Below are 19,092 nucleotides of genomic sequence, written 5' to 3' on the forward strand. Positions count from 1 at the left end.
CAAAAAAATGGGCTGATAAAACCATTGCATAAAAATACCATTTTGAATAGCGGTGGGTTGCATTTGAATACACATCAAAGCCGCGGTTGAGGGACGGAGGCATATAAATAATGCGCTTAACTCAAAAGCCTCATTCAATACACTGAAGATGCCTCTTTGATGCTTTAATTAAAGTGGAAAGTTTGATTAGCGAAGACTCAGGCTCAACGAGGTTACGAAGGGGCGCAATCGCACTACTTAATTATAAAGCAATTAGCAACAGAGAACTTAATTAAGACACAAGATGGGAAGAAGGGAAGAGTTACACAAATCTTAGAGTGAGAAAGGAAATGAATGACGAACCCTCATCATAATGTTTATAGAACTCCGGTTGGAACAATGTGATTAGAGGTGAATGACTCCGCTTTAGAATCAACATATTTATGCTTCATTAGACAGCATGGAACCAGCTTCTAATTTGTGATTGTTTTAATTCAATGTCGCGCTTACCACGCAACATTTACCGCAACTGGTAACCTTTTCGGACAAAGGTCTCGCTGCATGCCCTTTAAAAATGTTTACAAAACAAAAGACTAAGGCCGAGTTACAATTTCATTTTATTAATTAATCGTTGCACTTTTGTACGTACAAACTTTGTTGCAAGATTGTTATTTGATAAAATAACTTTAGCTGGTGCAAACTGCTTACCAACAGAGAGGACACATTATGGTATAAATGCAAACAAGTGGCCAATGACCTGACGTTTCTACCAAATCAGAGTCTAACTCGAAGAAGACAGTTTTTTGTTGTACATATAGATCAATCAAGATTACTTCTATCTCTAAAAAAGATGATTAATGTATTCAAGTTATTTCGAAACATCACCAGATATGTTAGCAAAAATATCAAAAAAGTCAAAGTGACCAACTGTCGACTGCCTTACTACCTGTTCATCATGTTTCGTAAAACAATTTATACATTTTTTCAACTGTATCCACAACCACTAATTTTGTGCACCCTTATCGAATAGACCGTCCTATTGTAATATACCGTTTTCAAATTAATCAAATTGATGACTTTCTTTGTACTTGAAAAAAATTTGTCAGTCAATAAACACTGTCAGTAATTTTCACGATACCTTGTTTTGTTTCTATATGCTGTTTATTCTTGACCCTTTTTCCAATTTGTTTTGTAAACACTACCGGTTTTCTTTGTTTGCAAGTGTGATGGTCAACACATTGTCCACTCTGTAGGAACAACTCCTGTATATTATTGTGTTCAGTCAGCGCTACTAGTGTCCATTGATTTGTTGTTTGAATGCAAATTATTGATTCGTCGTTGAACAATAGCCAATGCAACTAGAGGAGGAAGTTGAGTTTTATACTACCCCGCTCCTACTGGTATTATATTCGTCTCAATCCATTTACACGGCGCCAGTATTTGTTCCGGCTGTGGACATTCATTTCACTGTCCAGTACAATCCGATTCAATATCTTCAGAAATTACATTTTTTGGGGGAAATGATATCGTATGATCATAGAACTATTGATGGTCTAGAAATTGCGGTGAGTTTAAATACGTGGGTAGATTTTTGATGGCATAATTCGGTTAACATGGGAGAATTGGAACAGGCGGACCGCGTCAAAGGAGGTTATTCACTTTACAATCAATTTCTGATTTCGTTTAAACCCGATGGCAGTACGTTGGTTTTGGATATTATTGCAACTGTACCAAAATAAGATTGTGTGTTTTGATTGTGCTATTATGAACCATGAAAATGAACCAAGTTCAACAAGGCTTCTCGGACAAATGGGTCGAACAGAAGGGTTAGTCGAACATAAGGGTCCATAACGGTTGTCGAACATAATAGTTTCTCATACACAATGAAGTCAGACATAACTCTTTTGTCGAACAAAATTGATCGGACAAAGTGGTCCTTATCATTTTCTTTTTTTGTCGTACACATTTAGTCGACATAAATGTTTGTCGGACATAACGGTTCATATCGGTTGTCGGACATTATTATTAAATATCAGTAACATACCTGACACATTTTCTGAAAGTGAATATCTACAGCAGCTTTTACAGTTAGAACAACAGCACAAGAATCTATGTTTGTGTTCAATTATTTATATGCCTCTTTTAATTGGCACTTGCTCTGTTGGATGAAAACAAAAATGAGCAAAATAAAGAACGAAAACAAGAACAAGAAAAACAGAACAACAACAAGAGAACAATACCAACGACGACGACGGCGGTGACGACGACGACGACGACGGCGGCAGCGGTGACGACGACGACGGCGTTGACGACGGCGACGACGGCGACGACGCCTATGAAGGAGCAAGAAAAAGAAGACAAAGACCAAGAAGAAACACAAATGAGCAAGAACAACATCAACAACACTTATATCTACAACGACAACAACGTCATCAACAACAACAACAACAACAACAACAACCACAGAAGCAGTAGCAACAACACATCAGCAGTAGCAACAACGACAACAACGTCATCAACAACAACAGCAACAACCACAGCAGCAGTAGAAACAACAACAGCTAAAGCATTTTTAAATCACTTGATTTGGTGTAGCTCGGCGAATCCTTATCAAACTGCTTCGTTTTTTAGTTATACAATGATATGTTAATAATAGACCTACATTAAGAAATGTGCTTGCCTTTTTTCTAAGCTATTAATAAATTTGGTATATATTGTTGATGACGCTTCACCCTGGCATAACACTTTGTATAGCGACAGTCTACTCCTATTGTATACAAAGGGTCCCAAACATACGCTGTTAATACCTTTGGGGCAACATTCAGATGAAAATAACCAAATCATGGCTTGTTTATTGCCCAAATCTTGTCACGGTGTTTTGTTTATTATTCACACCATACGAAGCATCGGCGGTGGGTTTTGCATTATCGCCAACAGCATTGAACATAATGACAAAATAAAAATCACTCGCAATAGTATCAAACAAACCGTCCACTCAAGGAAAAACTTACAACTCTATTTTCTGAAAACAAAAAATAAAATGGTGGACCTTGGGGGCACCATTATAGTTTGTTGAATTTTTTCTTCTTCTTCAATGTTATTTTTAAATACTACTTTATTTCTAGCGAGTGAGTAGCTCTTAACTACATGTCAGATTGATGACGAACGCACTCTTCTCGTTCACTGTGCTCACCCACCAACGTGTAAGATGAACGCCTACGGTTAAAACAGTCATATCGCACGGACTGATGCAAGTTGCACGCTGACGACACTCGTAGATGCCAATTGTAGATACTTAAGATTTCAAAGTTGTCCATCGTCACTGTGAGGTAACCCCCCTTCTTTCCCCCTCTTAGAACAAGTCAAAGCACACTGAGACAGACGGTTGAGAAAATGGTGCAATTAGCTAGCTTCCTGTCACCGCTACGCTTTGTCGATCGATTGCCGTAAGGTATAAAAACCTTAGCGAAGCGTATACGGGGCTCGGGCCCGCACCGGATCGTCGGTCCGTACCCCTCCGGGCGACCGTACTAACATGCACTGCTGTCAGATCTTAAACTTGGAGAGCTTGTCAGATGGTTTAAATAGCTCTTTAATCGCCAACGATTCCCGTCTTGTTGGATCATACGGTGGGACGACTCGGGCTTTGCTGTCCAAGACACAAGTGGTTCAATTAAGTGAAGACGTTAAGGGGACTCTTTCGTATAGTCTCTCACTCGAGGTGTGAGGGTTCAATAACGCTGAGAATGTTCCGAGGGGGGACAGGTAAGGCTCATCTCACTAAGGACTAGAAGTCTTCAGAATGACACCTGTATGTTGAGGTTAACCTTAGTGTTAAGTATTGTCCTTATATACAGCGTGATCTCTGGCCCACGTAGAGAGACAGAGTGGAGGGGAAAAGAGCGGCAAACCATTAAATCTGAAATGACAAAGAAGTGCTATGTACTCAAGGGAATAAGAGCGAGAAGTCAAATATTGTTTTAACGCCAATACATGATATGGATTTTTCCTGATGCTCATTTTTAGTTCCACATGAAGGTTTGTCATACCTACGGATGACATGAAGATCAATCGAAGCAAATACATAGGGGAGAGGGGGGGGGGGTATGACTTCAAGTAATAGGCCTATGTCACATCAACATGAGAAATATTGCCCAAGGCAACACTGTGGGCAACGATGACTAAATCAACCGATAAAGCAACATTTCACTGTACTTTTCCGAACGTACATTCTACAATGTTTACTCTAAAACTTAATTTATTTGAGTACACATCCAACAGCACAATTAGCAGCAATAACATGATGGATAGGAAACGAGACGAACTGTTAAGTTTTAGATTTTGGAGAGAAACCCACTATGGTGAAAACCCACGCAATCAGGTAGGGACTGAAAACCCAATCCACATGCAAGGCTCCGGTCTGAGGTGGGACTCGAACATGGGTCCACGGAGATGATCTAGGAAGGAAAAGAAACCACTGAGCTAACCTCGTCCCCAACCTAATTTATCACATTATCATTAAGAATACACAATTTTGTAGAGGGGTGGAACAACCATTTTTAATTATACCATGGAGGTAGAACAAACTTTGCTTACCGCTTAGACACACATAAAGCGGAATTTCTTCGTATCTAGCTCAAGCCTAACCCTCACCTAAACCACCTCTGACAGTTTCTGTCTTCTTGTAGCTTTCCTGACCCCATTTCTTATCGGAAAACCAGAGAAACAAACCGGGCCAAAGTGTCGATCCCATTCCTTTGAAAGGATAGATAAGTCAGTACCGGGCCCGGCCTCTGACGACAGCGGGTTTGACGGTTGCTAGCGTTGAAGCAAACAATCTCTTTATATCCGGCCGGCAGTGGGTTTTTGGCTCGTCTCTCATGCACACCGAACCCATATGTGTATTCTACAAACTCTGCACTTGAGCTTTAAAGGCAGTGGACACTATTGGTAATTGTCAAAGACTAGTCTTCTCACTTGGTGTATCTCAACATATGCATAAAATAACAAACCAGTGAAAATTTGAGCTCAATCGGTCATCGAAGTTGCGAGATAATAATGAAAGAAAAATAACCCTTGTTACACGAAGTTGTGTGCGTTTAGATGGTTGATTTCGATACCTCAAGTTCTAAACTTGAGGTCTCGAAATCAAATTCGTGGGAAGTTACTTCTTTCTCGAAAACTATGGCACTTCAGAGGGAGCCGTTTCTTACAATGTTTTATATCATCAACCTCTCCCAATTACTCGTCACCAAGAAAGGTTTTATGCCAATAATAGTAGTGTCCACTGCCTTTAAAAGGAGATTGTAACCAACGCTGGAGAGAAACATTTCACCTAACATTCAAATAATGGAATGAAACAATATTTCAAACAATGATAATTTATAGTGGGTTTGCATCCCAGTTTAACTGGGCAGTTTTAAAGTGGATCTTATTAGAATTTGATATGGAATACTGGCTATAAAATGAAACTACACATTCATGATGCATTAAGTTTAGATCTTCCTGCAATACTATCATTGTTCAATATTACATTGAAGACAAATTCATAATTCTACTAATATTTGAGGCAAAGAACAAAACAAAAACAATCTCTGTCATGAAGTTTCCGTTGCAGTGTAAAGATTTATTGCAATAAGATGTCAATATTTATAAAAAGAAGTAAGCAGATAAGTCTTGACATGTAACGAGAGAGCGTTATCGACAATGTGTCACTTTGCTAATTGCGTCTTTTAAAGTTGCACATACAAAACACATCATTATATTGACAAGTGCGTGCTTGTAGAGGGAGAGGTGGGGGGGGGGGGGGCTTGTGTCTGTTTTGCTGTGATGAACAACATCAAAATGGACACTACCGGTAGGCCCTATATCGTACTTCCTTGTCATACTGGTGAACGAGGTATCCTGAATTTAACGCCTTTAGTAAATAAAAGCATTTTGTTTAAGTTATTCTATTAATCATTTATACATCAGATAAACACACGGACACTTTTTCACTGCACGATAATAACCCGGTTGGCATGACGTCATTATTAAAATAAATTAAAAAAGACTTGGAAACAAAAGTCACGACACTGTAGTTCTGCAGGAAGATTCTGACATCTCAGATTTCAAAGAAAGGAACACTCTACGATATAACATCAAGGATTCATATTTTTTAAGAAATTGCTCAAATTTGTTACTTTTTAACAAGTGTATCGCAATTGATTTCATGTAAATGTCCTGAGCGCCTTCGAATTGTTGTTGTTGATTTCGGCGCTGTATACTTGTTTTCTGATTGATTGATTAATCAGTAAAGACCCAGAGATACACAACAGTTATGTTTACACTTGTTTACTTGTGTACAACCCTAAATTCTTATTAACCAAAACCAAACAAGAAAACAAGACATCCCACAAGCTAACAGACTAAAACCTACATGCATTGGGTAAGCTATCCTTCTCGTCATTTGATATGAGTAGATCTCATGAGATAGTTGGCCCTAGGGAGTCTATAGTGCTTGAGGCATCGTCGATGCCATCTTCAAAGCAATTGGATTCCTGTCATGTTCACTAAACTCCTCCTTCATGCACAGGCACAAAACTCAGATCCTCTGAGCGTACAGATCAATTACCCCCTTCGATTATTTCGTTCTTTCCCCTCCCTATGTTCTCCCGCGGCCCTAAACGGGGCCAAAGCACAAATTTGCCTTCGGAGATCAACTCGGGATCACGAGAAAATCTCAAAACGCGACTTATGATGAGCGTGAAGCACCTAGGCACTCAGTGAGAGCAAACCCGTAGCTCCCTGATCTACCTAGTGAAGGGAGTTTGTGAAGAGAATTCGGGAGAGGAAACGGTTGGAAAGCGCCCAGGGGAGAACTTAGTCTCAAGCGCGATCCTCACTGCCGAAGAAGAACAGAGAGACAAAACAAAAACAGGAGAGGGACACAATCGATAATTTACCCAAGAATAATGTCGACTGTTTTGCCTTGATCAAGCTCATTTGCATCATGTTGACTGAAAAACCACCAAGGACTAAAGGGAGAAAAAATGAAAATGCAAGCGTGTATAGACTACGGTAGCCTGAAGGTACCATTGACGTCTGAAGTTTAGCCATTTCCATTTCTTGTAGTTAAACACGAGAGGGTATGTATACACATCCATATAATTCTCGACTACTCCTTATCGAGAGTGGAGCTATTACACTTGTTGTTTAAGTGGTAAAGTATTATTGAGCTAGAGGGGTTATTAAGATGACGTGGTTCAATGTATGGGCAGAAGTATACCTCCCGGAGCTTTTTTTTTTTTTTTTAATCGGAGTCTAGTTTTGGTAAAACAGGATGCTAACTGGAAAACCCCCGTCGGCGGTTATGCAGCGGGCTTTCAAATAAGTAATTTACCGTTGAGAATGACATCCGCAAACACACACGCACATAACACACCTTGATGCATGGGTAAGGTTTTTAAGTCCACAAAGCACCTCGGGGCCAGGGCACCGCACCGACGAGTAAAGAGAGAGAGGAAGACCGCCAGTTGAAAAAAAGAGAAGAGGAACAAACTTGAAGAACAAAAAATCGTGGGCACTTCTAACGGATGACACTAAAGCGACAGTATTTTGTATACCTCAAGTTGACTCGTTCCCGGAGGCATGGACCAATCTTCTCTAATTGGCTGGAACGAATCAAGGGGGGAATGATAAACACTGAAAACGACAACGCGATAAATTCCCCTATCCGTTCGTTTTCATTGTGGAGTCTTTTTTGTTTTCTTTTCAGCTCACCTTTTTATATTTTATATATATTTTATAGAATTGGTCCTTTGAGAAAACACTTCAACTGTTGTTAACATTGAGTATCCATTTTTTCAACACAGTAAACGGATTGGTATTTTTTTAAAAGAGGGAATAGTAAACAATGCACACAAAAGTCCCACCACTGCATTGAGAAAACAAAACAGTCAATTTTTGCTTTCCCGCTCCAAACAAATCTGAACATGGTGTTGGCTTCAAAATAATAACATTGAGACACCAATGGCCAGCGAGCAATGTTGTTTGTTTTCGTTATGCGAAAACTTAAACTGATTTTAAATTATAGAGATCAACTAAAAGTTGTCACTAGTATTTCACGGTTTTTATCGCATCTGGGGTGTGACCCCCTCTTTTATTGCACCACACCCCCATTCGCCACCCTAGACTCGCCACTAGTTCTTCACAGCCTCGAGCTACGATACAGCGCTAAACGAATCATTGGCAAACAAACATAAACAAATCAGGACAAAATGACATCAAATACAAATTGTGTTGAATTACATTCGGTGGTTTATTGTGTAAGTTTGATTTCTTGCATCTCTAAGACAAAGGGTATTGTATTATTAACGTAGTAATAAAGAAACCTCCAATCTAGGGCTTGATATAAGTCCACGACTACATAATATTAATGTTACACGAATAAACGTCGCCATATTGGTTTGGATAAAAACTTAAACTTAATAATATTTACAAAAAACTTCACAACTTCTGCATTTTGGGTTTTTTCTTTATACAAGTACACAAGTATAAACATAACAAGAATCGGTATTGACCGAATGCACTGACGTCACGCCATAGATTCGCAAGTCTCGCGCGTATTTGAACATGAACCCGTTGAAGTGCGAGAGTTTGTTTCCCTTCACGTGTTGTAGATATCTACGTGGGAACCAACACAAATCCCAATGTTCAAAACACGCGCGAGATTTGCAGTCTTTTGAGGAAGTCAAACCGTTAACGTGTCAAAAGACGCGTCAACTACAAAGGGCACTACACTGTCGAGCACACAGTCACATCGACTCCCAAAATGGTCGCAATTAAAATCATTGAGTTGGTGACGCCAGATGGATTTGTTAAAATATAATTATTTCCCTCATATATAAAACACTTCTTCCGACCACTCCGCATCCAAATATATTATAACTGCGTAGATATAAAATCATTATATTCGTCTTGTACTGTGAACTTCATGATTCTGGGTTTCGATGAAGATGCTCTGCATACCAAAAAAAGTTTGAAGCGCAACTATATCCCAGTTTTCTTGAAATTAGCAAAATTCTCGTGACAATACGGGGAATAAAACGGCAACGATAAAAAACAGTCTAATTCTTATGAAAACACTGTGTGATGATACAGTTTTTTTTTCTTCTTGGGAACAAAATAACGGCTCTAAAAAGGGCCGTCTGGTGAGTCAAATGAGTCGCCTTTGTCATATAGAAGTCACACATAATACATTGCGACCAAATATTTACCAGGTGTTGAAGATTTACAAATATTTTAGACTTGTAACATCTTCTTTGTGTAAACTACTCACAGCTTAAAGGCAGTGGACACTATTGGTAATTACTCACAATAATTATTAGCATAAAACCTTACTTGGTAACAAGTAATGGGAGAGGATGATAGTATACAAGATTGTGAGAAACGGCTCCCTCTGAAGTGAAGTATAGTTTTCGAAAAAGAAGTAATTTTCCACGAATTTGATTTCGAGACCTCAGATTTAGAATTGGAGGTCTCGAAATCAAGCATTTGAAAGCACACAGCTTTGTGTGACAAGGGTGTTCTTTTCTTTCATAGTTATCTTACAACTTGACAACCAATTGAGCTGAAATTTTCACAGGTTTGTTATTTAATGCATATGTTGAGATACATCAAGTGCGAAGACTGGTCCTAGTCAATTACCAATAGTGTCCAATGTCTTTAAACAAGTTTCACAACAAAATGACATAAAAACAACAGCTACAATATTGATCAAAATGTGCACATTCAAATTCCCCATCCCTAATAAAGTGAAATTTTAGAGCACAGCGCCACATGCTCTTAACTTCGTTTTTCAAACTTGCTCCCTCTGATGCACATCAGATCAGGCGCCAAGTTACAGACATTTTCAACAATCATCCTGATGTGAACACGGAGCTAATTAATATTATGCATACATTTTGTTGTGAAACTATATTATATAGACCATGTAACCTGTGACATGTTTGAAAAGGTGCCACGAAGCCTGGACTTCCAGCAGGCAAGATCTGAACACCGCTGAATTGAAGTACAACTGAAATCTGATACTTTATGGAGGTTGCACTGTCTGATTTTGTATCAACTTTTGCCTTGAAGAAATGAGGCACATATCCAAACCTGTTTAGCTGTTACTTGTAAAACTCTTGACTTTTTTTGTGGGAATTATAAAACAAAATGTAAACTTTCCCTTATGACAAGTGTAAATATCTTGCCTGCCAGAAAGACCATGGAATGCATACGGTCACGTTTTTGTAAATAAAGGTTACATGGTCTACACTGTGAGAGAGCATAGAGAAGCGAGATATTATACCAATGGTTGTTTCACCCATGCGTCCAAGTTCACGAAGCTCAATTCAAATTCAAACTAAAATTCGTCTCTCGCAGCACAGTGTTTTACTTGGTTTCATAATAAATATTTGCCTATGATTAATTATGCAGTGCCACTCCTTTTGAAACTCTGGCATTTAGTACACTCATAGCAGCTTCAACTCCCATGGCAATGTTGATTAAATACTACAGTACTACAATGAGGTCAAAAGTCGACATTTTGTGTCCACAAAGTGTGTGGTGATTCACCGATACCAAACTGTATGCTTCAAAAACCAACCTGAAACTATACACCGGGAAGAAGTGTCTAGTTTCCCCCACCAAATGTCCTCTGAAAAGTAGCCGTTAATTTGACAACAAATAATAACATTTTATCTCTAAGATAACTCTACACGCTACATGTCTTGAAAATGTTACTCGTTCTTCAAAGTTACTGGTATTTCTTGTTCTTTTTTTCTTATATATATTTCAGTTTAAGTAATTACAAATTGCGTCAAGTGTGTGTCATCCATGGCATCTTAGAACACAACATAATGTGATCAAACAGCTTGGGCAAAACAAAGAAAGACTGAGGAGGAGGGAAGCAAATATTTTGCTTGCTGGGTACTTGGTGGTGAGTCGGCTTAAGGGGACGTGTTTGGACGGTCCTTTGTGACTGAAACGCTTGACAAACAGTTTCCTGTCAACCCGGTCGATTGGAAGCTGGCACCGTATGAATAAAGTCAGCCTAGCGTTTTTATGGCTTACATACAACAGACTGTTGAAGTCGGTGGGAAAACTAAAACCCAAAGAGGGTGTTACTTGACAAAGGTGCACTAGAGAAAAGGCTTTGTAGGTTATTTTCTAAAAAGGGTTCATCAAAGTAAGGAAAGAGGGGGGGGGGAGGGTATGATAGATGAGGGAATTGACTTGGATGGTTTCTCTCCAGCCAACTTCTTGGCATCCCTTTGTTGAGAGGAAGAATAAAACGACCACCAAGCTGCTGTTTTTAATGTCACTCTATGGCTAAATCGCATTTTAGTTTCTATTCATAGGTCACACCTGTAGCCTTTCGTCTGAAACAGTTAAACGAGGAGGAGTTGGATGATAAAGATGAGAAGGACACTGGGTGTCATTTCATCCTTAAGAATCCATTTCCCATGTGTATCAGAGATCGTAAACAGACACGTCTTGATAGAACTAATAAAGCTATCAACCAACTACTGCAGTGGTTCAGTTTTACCTATTCGAAAAAAAGTAAACGAGATTTTCCAACCAAAGTTCTTGAGAGTTACAACAATTCGAGCCTTTGGTTAGGTTGAGGTTTAGAGGAAGCTAATTGCGCTTGAAAGCATTCTAATGAAATTGAATGCACTTTGTTTGTTTCCACACATCACAAAAGACTCACTGATTTTAGCTTTTGGGCACCTGAATTGCCAATTCGAGTCCTTAAACTTACAATACTCCATCAATTATTCAGTTTTTTAATATGGCTTGATAGTTAACAATGTCCTTGTTATAATTCTCCCGTAAGAATGGGAAGAGAGAGAGAACGAGCGTTGTTGGGTTTTGTTTCTTTTCATGGAAGCGCTTGTGCAGTAAAGATAATTTACCGTCTCATTAAGCACGATGGGGTTATGTAGCAGCGTGTGCAGGTGTGTGCACTCTTGCCCATCTCATGGTTGTCGAGCTTGCCTGGTAAAGTGAGCGAACTCGTGGTTACTCAATCGTTGAAAGAAGAGAGGGAAAGACAGAGGTCCTTGACGCAACAAACTGACTGACGGGATTGGTCTGGGATCAAGGGGGTTGCTTAATGACCATTGCAACATCCGCTTCAATCCCCAATAATAAAATAACGCTAACTGTCCAAAGATACAGGCACCTCCTTCTTGTCTATTAGGAGAGACGGTTGGGGTTGGCTTGAGTTTTTTTTAGTTTGAAGTGGCAGAGGGAATGATTATGTAAATCGGCTTTTCACCAAGTCCACGGTTGTGCCATTGAGCCTGAATATTGCATATTGTTCGACATGCCTGAGAAAGTACTGTAACTACTGTAGGGTGCAGCGGCGTAGCTACATTGTGACGGATATGCCTGCATGTGTTGGAGTGGTGGTGCTGTGGCGGCGGTCGTTGCTATCATTTCATGGTGTGACTTTGGCCCCATGCACGGCGCTGCGGCCATCGCCGCACTCGCTGAACCGTTCATGCCAGCCCCGCAGGGCTTACCGTCCCTAACCAACACCGGCACGGCAACACGCCGTGGTGACGGCAGCGGGTTCATGTCCAGTCCTTTCTCTTGGCGTGACCGCTTCAACTTGTAGCGGTGGTTCTGGAACCAGATTTTGACCTGTGTTGGGGTGAGGCGTATGATGCTGGCGAGGTGCTCCCTCTCCGGGGCTGAGAGGTACCGTTGCTGGCGGAAACGTCTCTCCAGTTCGTAGGTTTGTGCTTTGGAGAAGAGCACCCGTCGTTTCCTCTTCTTAGGCGGGTCTGATGACGAGGAGTCCTGGTTGGGGGATTCATCGTCGCTCCCGCTCCCACTCAGGTTCCCGTTGCTGATGTCGGTGTTCGCTGACGTTGTATTCGACGCCGTGGTTGTGTTCACGCTATTGGAAGTGGTTTTAGCCGAGGACGAGTTCGGGGTAGTCGCCGTCTGGCCGAGAGCTTTTGGTATCAAGAAAGAAAAAATGAAAATATCATAAGTATACAAATCAAAATACAATCATAAACCTTACATCTTTGCTCAGTCAGCGGCTGATTACACATACAAACGAATAACATCGCCATGTATAGCCAGCAGCCTTCTTCAGTAGGCAAACAGTAAAGGGCATTAATATACAAGTCAAGTTGCTTAAACAGTGACAGTGTCCAATCAGTCAGAGGGGAGGGAAATGCAGGTTTGCTGAACGTGAACGGCATAATGTTAAGACGGCGCACACAATTCAATCTACCACACATTACCCGTCTCCCCACTACATAAACCATTGCATGTTAGTGTAGTTTAAAGGCCAGTGATAGTGATGGATCGCTATGGAGACCTGAGTTTTCTTATTTTGCTTCTATCCCCATCTCGGCTCCATGACAGCAGAGCGATGGCAGCGTAGTTTGTCTACTGCCAGTACTGCCAGTGCAGGCCTCATAAGTCTATCTCAGTGTTTGCTCATTGGCCAAACAAATTAATTCGGAAATGGGCACAAAAAACGATCATTACTTATGAACACAGACCAAGTCGTGGGAAATTCGAAACGGTGTTGAGATTTATCTATGGAAGGAAAGCGGGTAGTAATGGGGCTGCAAACAAGCAGACAATTATACACTGACACCATGAATGGACATCATGTACATATTACTGTTTAAGTTACACATTGGTATACATTATACATTGTGTTTAGAGTCTATACAAAGTAACTGCAATCCTTGTTTCCATTGGTACATTTAATCTGATTTGTGTCAAAATGGTATTTTAAAACATAATTGTCATTTATACTACGAAACGCATGACTGACAATTTGATTTCAATACTATTGTTAAACAACAATTTTTAACAACCAACACGAAATTGTGTAAATGATACTATTTGGTACGTGATTTATCTCGACTTTGACTTTGGGGATTTCTCTTTTATTAAGTTTCGCTTTTGGGAATTTTAGGCTGCTGTTTTTGGTCTACATATTCCTTTGTTTTTCGTAATTCTGGGTCAGAGTTTTTGCCTCAGTCTTCTATTGTTTATTTTTTAAAGCCTGAACGAACAATTAAATAAATCAATCAATCAAATAGTAAAGACTGTATCTGCTCTTCACACATTTCTAAATTTATTAAACGTCAATTGTTTGTGAAAGGGGAATGATATACATGAACTTGACCGACCGCTCTAAGCATGATACATTTGATGACATAGCTTAATGTACGGTGACCGATCCAATACGTGTTGCATAAACACTTAACGTCAAATTCGCGCAGTGTCACACGAGGTATACTGTGTAAAGTTTCAACAACCATGCTACAATTTTACAAGGGACCCTTGCTATAATGCGTGGATACATAATAAACTGATACCACCGTTGAAGTAAATGAAGACATGTGTGTACAATTGTACATGTATATTCCATTCAAAATAATATACTTTAATGAACGAATATTCAATGTTGGAAAAGATTTTAAAACGGGACCTTGGACACTGTACACAAAATGTCGTCTTCAGTTTCTCCTGAAGACGAGCGGAGTATACTGTTCGAAACGTCGAGACCAAACCGGCTCTTTTCCGATCCGCCACTCCTTCAAAAGAGTTTTTACCCATGATTGTACCCGCAAATTTACTATTAATATTTATATTTGCTCTTACAAAATGTCGTCTTTCACACGATGTACATTTTGTAAAATTGAACAACCTTGTTACAACTTAGCAAGGGATCCTTGTTATATATCTCCCGTGTGAAAGAGGCTTTATTTAATATGTAGGTCCGGACATTTAGAAAAGTGGCGATGCCAGCTTGCAACTGCGTTAATAAATAAATTAATTAATTGAATTACGTGTAAATTGATTTAACCTCAACGGTGACACGTATAGCGATCTGCCCTAACAGCCAAATGGCAGTTAAAACAAACGAGGACCAGTTAAAATTCACCCATTGTGGTTTGTTGGCTAGTGAACAAGTTGACAAGTCATTCCTATTTCATTTGAAACATGAACTTGTGAAAACGCTAACGGACTTGTGAAATAATAAAGCTAACTGTTCCTGCATGCCTAAACAGTTTTTTGGGGTGAAAACCCGATTTATCTCGTCCGTAAAGTCGTCAAAACAATCTGGATAAAATAAACTAATATTTATGGCTAAAACGAAAGTTTTTCATCACAGCAAACCGCTAGGAACATACACACTATTGCATTGGTCTTACCATCGACTGCCGGTGACAGCTAATGATAGCATGTCAACTAACATACATTGAATTTGCAGAAATTAAACCTAGCAAATTTTCAAATAATTATTAACCTATTTGAAAAACACCTTAACGAGAATAATTGGATAATTTTGCAATACTTTACAAATCTTTGTGTAACTTAATTTTGTATTATCCCTATTTGGAACTTTTAAAGTAAGTTATGTGATGGACTCATGACTTTCTTTCTTTGAATATGGTTTGAGGTCTAAACACAAAGTTAACTGTATTTGTTTGAATATATTCTTGTGTCAGCGTTTGAAGCAGCCTTTAAACGAAATTTCGTCTACAATAGTAAATTTGTTTGCTTAATAAAATGTCAAATAAGTATAAATTCTACCATGGTGTTTTTTATTTTATTTGAACTGGACTATACCGGGGTAATTAACGATATTAAGTGTAATGGAGATGCTGAGCAGTATATTAAATAACATCATTGTGACTCGGAGTACGAAGGAGTGGTGTTAACCGTTAACAAGTAATCGAAGACAATTTGGCATTTTAACAACTCGTTGTAGTTGAAATGAGGTGTATGACCCCTGTGGTATTAAGACTCACTTAAAGGCAGTGGACACTATTGGTAATTACTCAAAATAACTATTAGCATAAAACCTTACTTGGTGACGAGTAATGGGGAGAGGTTGATGGTATAAAAAAATTGTGAGAAACGGCTCCCTCTGAGGTGACATAGTTTTCGAGAAAGAAGTAATTTTCCACGAATTTGATTTCGAGACCTCAGATTTAGAATTTGAGGTCTCGAAATCAACCATCTAAAAGCACATAACTTCGTGAGACAAGGGTGTTTTTTCTTTCATTATTATCTCGCAACTTCGACGACCAACTGAGCTCAAATTTTCACAGGTTTGTGATTTTATGTACATGTTGAGATAACTGAGAAGACTGGTTTGAAAATTACCAATAGTCTCCAGGGTCTCTAATTACAAACTGCGTGTGGGACAATTACAGTAAAACGCAGTGATAGTTTTCAGGGGTGTAAGGCAAATTTCAAATGCAGATTATTATTCTATTACTATTTGTTGATAGTTATAATTAATACTCATACTCACACGAATAAGGCATAGGATCGGATCCCTGGCTCTGCAACCAACGCGTGTACGGGTTGTCACTGGCATCATAGAATGAGTTTATACCGATGGACTCGTGTGATGTGATAGCGGTGGCCCCGTCCTGCAGAGCTGCTACCGTGGGGGACCCACCGCTCCCTAGCCGGCAGGACCGTGCTTTAGCCGACTCGCTGGCTGCTGCAGCGGCAACCACAGCAGCCGCTTGTGGCATATCCAGTATGTCCTTCACAGAGAAGCTGGTCTTGACGTTCATAGCAATCTCGGTCTCATCCATGAGTGATGGAGCTGTCCACATGGGGGCACACTAAGGAGGATGGGTTTGCAAACTCCAAAACTAAAAAAACTCCAACAACTTCACTCGCAGGGTTTTAGTGTTGTTGGTATGGTTTCTTCTTCAGCGTTCACACTTGAAAGACAAAAACACATGCATAGAGAGTATTAATTGAGTGTCGCTGTGAACTCCCAAGAACTCCTGCCGAAAATGGATGAAGTTGTGGTGGTTAGAAGGAGAGGAGGACACTGTGGGACACTGATGCTCTCCGTGTGCTTGGATCCACTACACTGACCAGTAGACATATGACGGATTATCTTTAAAAAAAAATGACAACACAACCCGGCCTTCCGATCCAAAACATTGTACGCATACACCATACGGCGAGAGGTAGCTGTGTGTGTGTGCGGGACACGGTGTGCGCACGAATGATGGCCACGGGCGGACAGTGGGCGGCGCTTAGAGTCAATTGCCCAAACAAGGTGTTAGCATAAAATCAATTTGTCACCCAACTCTGGGAGTTAATTTGATTGGTGTTCAAGTACTGCCGTTGACCCGCGTGTCACTGAGGTTTTATTACACACCGGAGGTGGCGGGAGCGCTTAGCCTTTTGTCTGTTAACGATGATACCCACAACTTCATCCCGTCCAAAAAAAAAAAAAAAACACCTGACGATCTTTTCATCCCAAATTTAATTGAAGTGTTAATACCTGCACAAAGCTCTCAGCCTCCACACAGAGTGTTGAAACGGACCGCTCCAAATTCAGTATGGATTACGGTTTACGAGCTAGAATTGAGCCGCGTTTTCTCCTTTTGCCTTCTTATCATTCCTAGAATACCAGGTAGTGTATAAATTCAATTAGGATTCGAGACATGTACAAAAAACATTAACACCTTTATGAGAATTAAGCTATAGGAATATGTATACATATACAGGTAGGAGTTTTAGTCTCCATTTGGTTTATGAAAACATGACAGGAGAAACAATAAGAAATCCACAATGAGACTCACAATACATGCCAAGAGAGTGTCATCAACGGCCACGATTATTGACTAACATTCATCTTCCTTACGCAGACACTATACAAGGGGGAGAAGTAGAGAGTTTCAATCGAGGACTTAAATCTGCTATGCAACCGTTTCCTATTCCAAGTATGATTTTGTCCTTGGGAAAACGTAGGAAACTTTTTATAAAGTCGAGGGTTAACCTACATGTGCTCGTGGTATAAGCTTTAGAAGACTTTTCTGGCTCTTTAGCATAGTTTGGTTACGTGTATTACCTTCTAATATAGCACAAACAACTTGTGCAAAAGGGCAACCCGAACAGGCACGCAGGCACACTAAATGAGACCTTTGATTACACATCAGAATAAAACAACTTTACGAAGACACAAGCAAAAACGAGAATAAATAAACCAGTAGAAAACACAATCATAATTTTTCGAATATATTGCAAGACAATTGGAGTTCAGATTAGAGTAAGAAGAATATCATGTCTGCTATTCAAAGATGACAGTCTCTTCCTGCACAGTCAGTACCCAGTACAAGCTACACGATATAATTTATACGAAATAAATGTTTACAGAGTTTCTCAAAGAGAAAGATAGTCTGTAATCTTCTACATGAAACAATTGTCTTCTACCTATTATGCATTTTGTAAAAGATGCGCTTCCTGAACGTGCTCAGTTCAAAGTTAACATTTCACAACCCGGGTTTTTATTTATTTATAGTATCTGTAAACGCAAATGCTTGCCCTATAGCAACTTCTCGTTTCTGCACCAACCACTGCTGTGTTTTTACACAATATTATCCAAGTTTGACAAGAATACAAGTTCACATGTTTGAAAACCATACGAACAAAGATGTTTGTCATGCTTTTGTGTACACAAAATGACCATTGATTATGTTCCTTAAAAAGGGCACGTCAAAGTCGTGCTTATTACAAGTCTAAATAGTGGAACTAAAATTGCTCACGGGGAAATGTTCTGACCATAATCTCACCAAAGGTTTAGATCCATATATTAAACCGTAGAGGCATAGCCTATCGGTGAACTCGAATTCGTGCACCCACTACAGAGATTACAGTGTGCCGGTTAAGGGCCTGCCATCGGACCCTGAGTGACCGGACGCAGACTACCCCACCAAGGCCCTGCCTTCCGTACCATTGGACTTCGCAGTGTGTCCGTGGCTGTAGTGCAAACCCACCTATAAAACATCAACCCTAACTTCTAGCTCTTCTATCCGGGGTGATGGTGTATGGGGTTGGGACGGTATCTAAACAGGGATGGAGTGGCCGTCGCTCTCCAAATCTCAAGTCCATACAAGTTGTCGCACTTCATACCCCTACGCTAAAACTTGACTACTGTTTCCACCCAATAATGTAATGTCTCAAATTTTCTTTGACGAGTCAGAAGAAAAAAATAGTGACAATTGCAGTTTGTGTGAAACTTTTCGGACAAAAGCAGCACCAGGAAAGTTTCAGGATTTCCAT

General features: G+C 39.8%; 1 protein-coding gene across 2 annotated transcripts in view; it reads right to left on the reverse strand.

Moving 5' to 3' along the window:
- Positions 1-9,136: 9,136 nt before the first annotated feature.
- Positions 9,137-19,092, reverse strand: part of LOC139945662 (homeobox protein Nkx-2.2-like) — a 57,121-nt gene continuing 47,165 nt past the window's right edge. For both annotated transcript variants that reach the window (XM_071943048.1, XM_071943049.1), the window contains exons 2-3: positions 16,313-16,736; positions 9,137-12,971 (exon numbers count right to left, since the gene is read on the reverse strand). In XM_071943048.1, coding sequence (XP_071799149.1) covers positions 12,283-12,971; positions 16,313-16,625 — 1,002 coding nt within the window. In that variant the 5' untranslated portion in view covers positions 16,626-16,736 and the 3' untranslated portion in view covers positions 9,137-12,282. The remainder of the gene's footprint in view (positions 12,972-16,312; positions 16,737-19,092) is intronic.

This window comes from Asterias amurensis, chromosome 1, assembly GCF_032118995.1.
Source record: "Asterias amurensis chromosome 1, ASM3211899v1".
NCBI classification, from domain to species: Eukaryota; Metazoa; Echinodermata; class Asteroidea; order Forcipulatida; family Asteriidae; genus Asterias; species Asterias amurensis.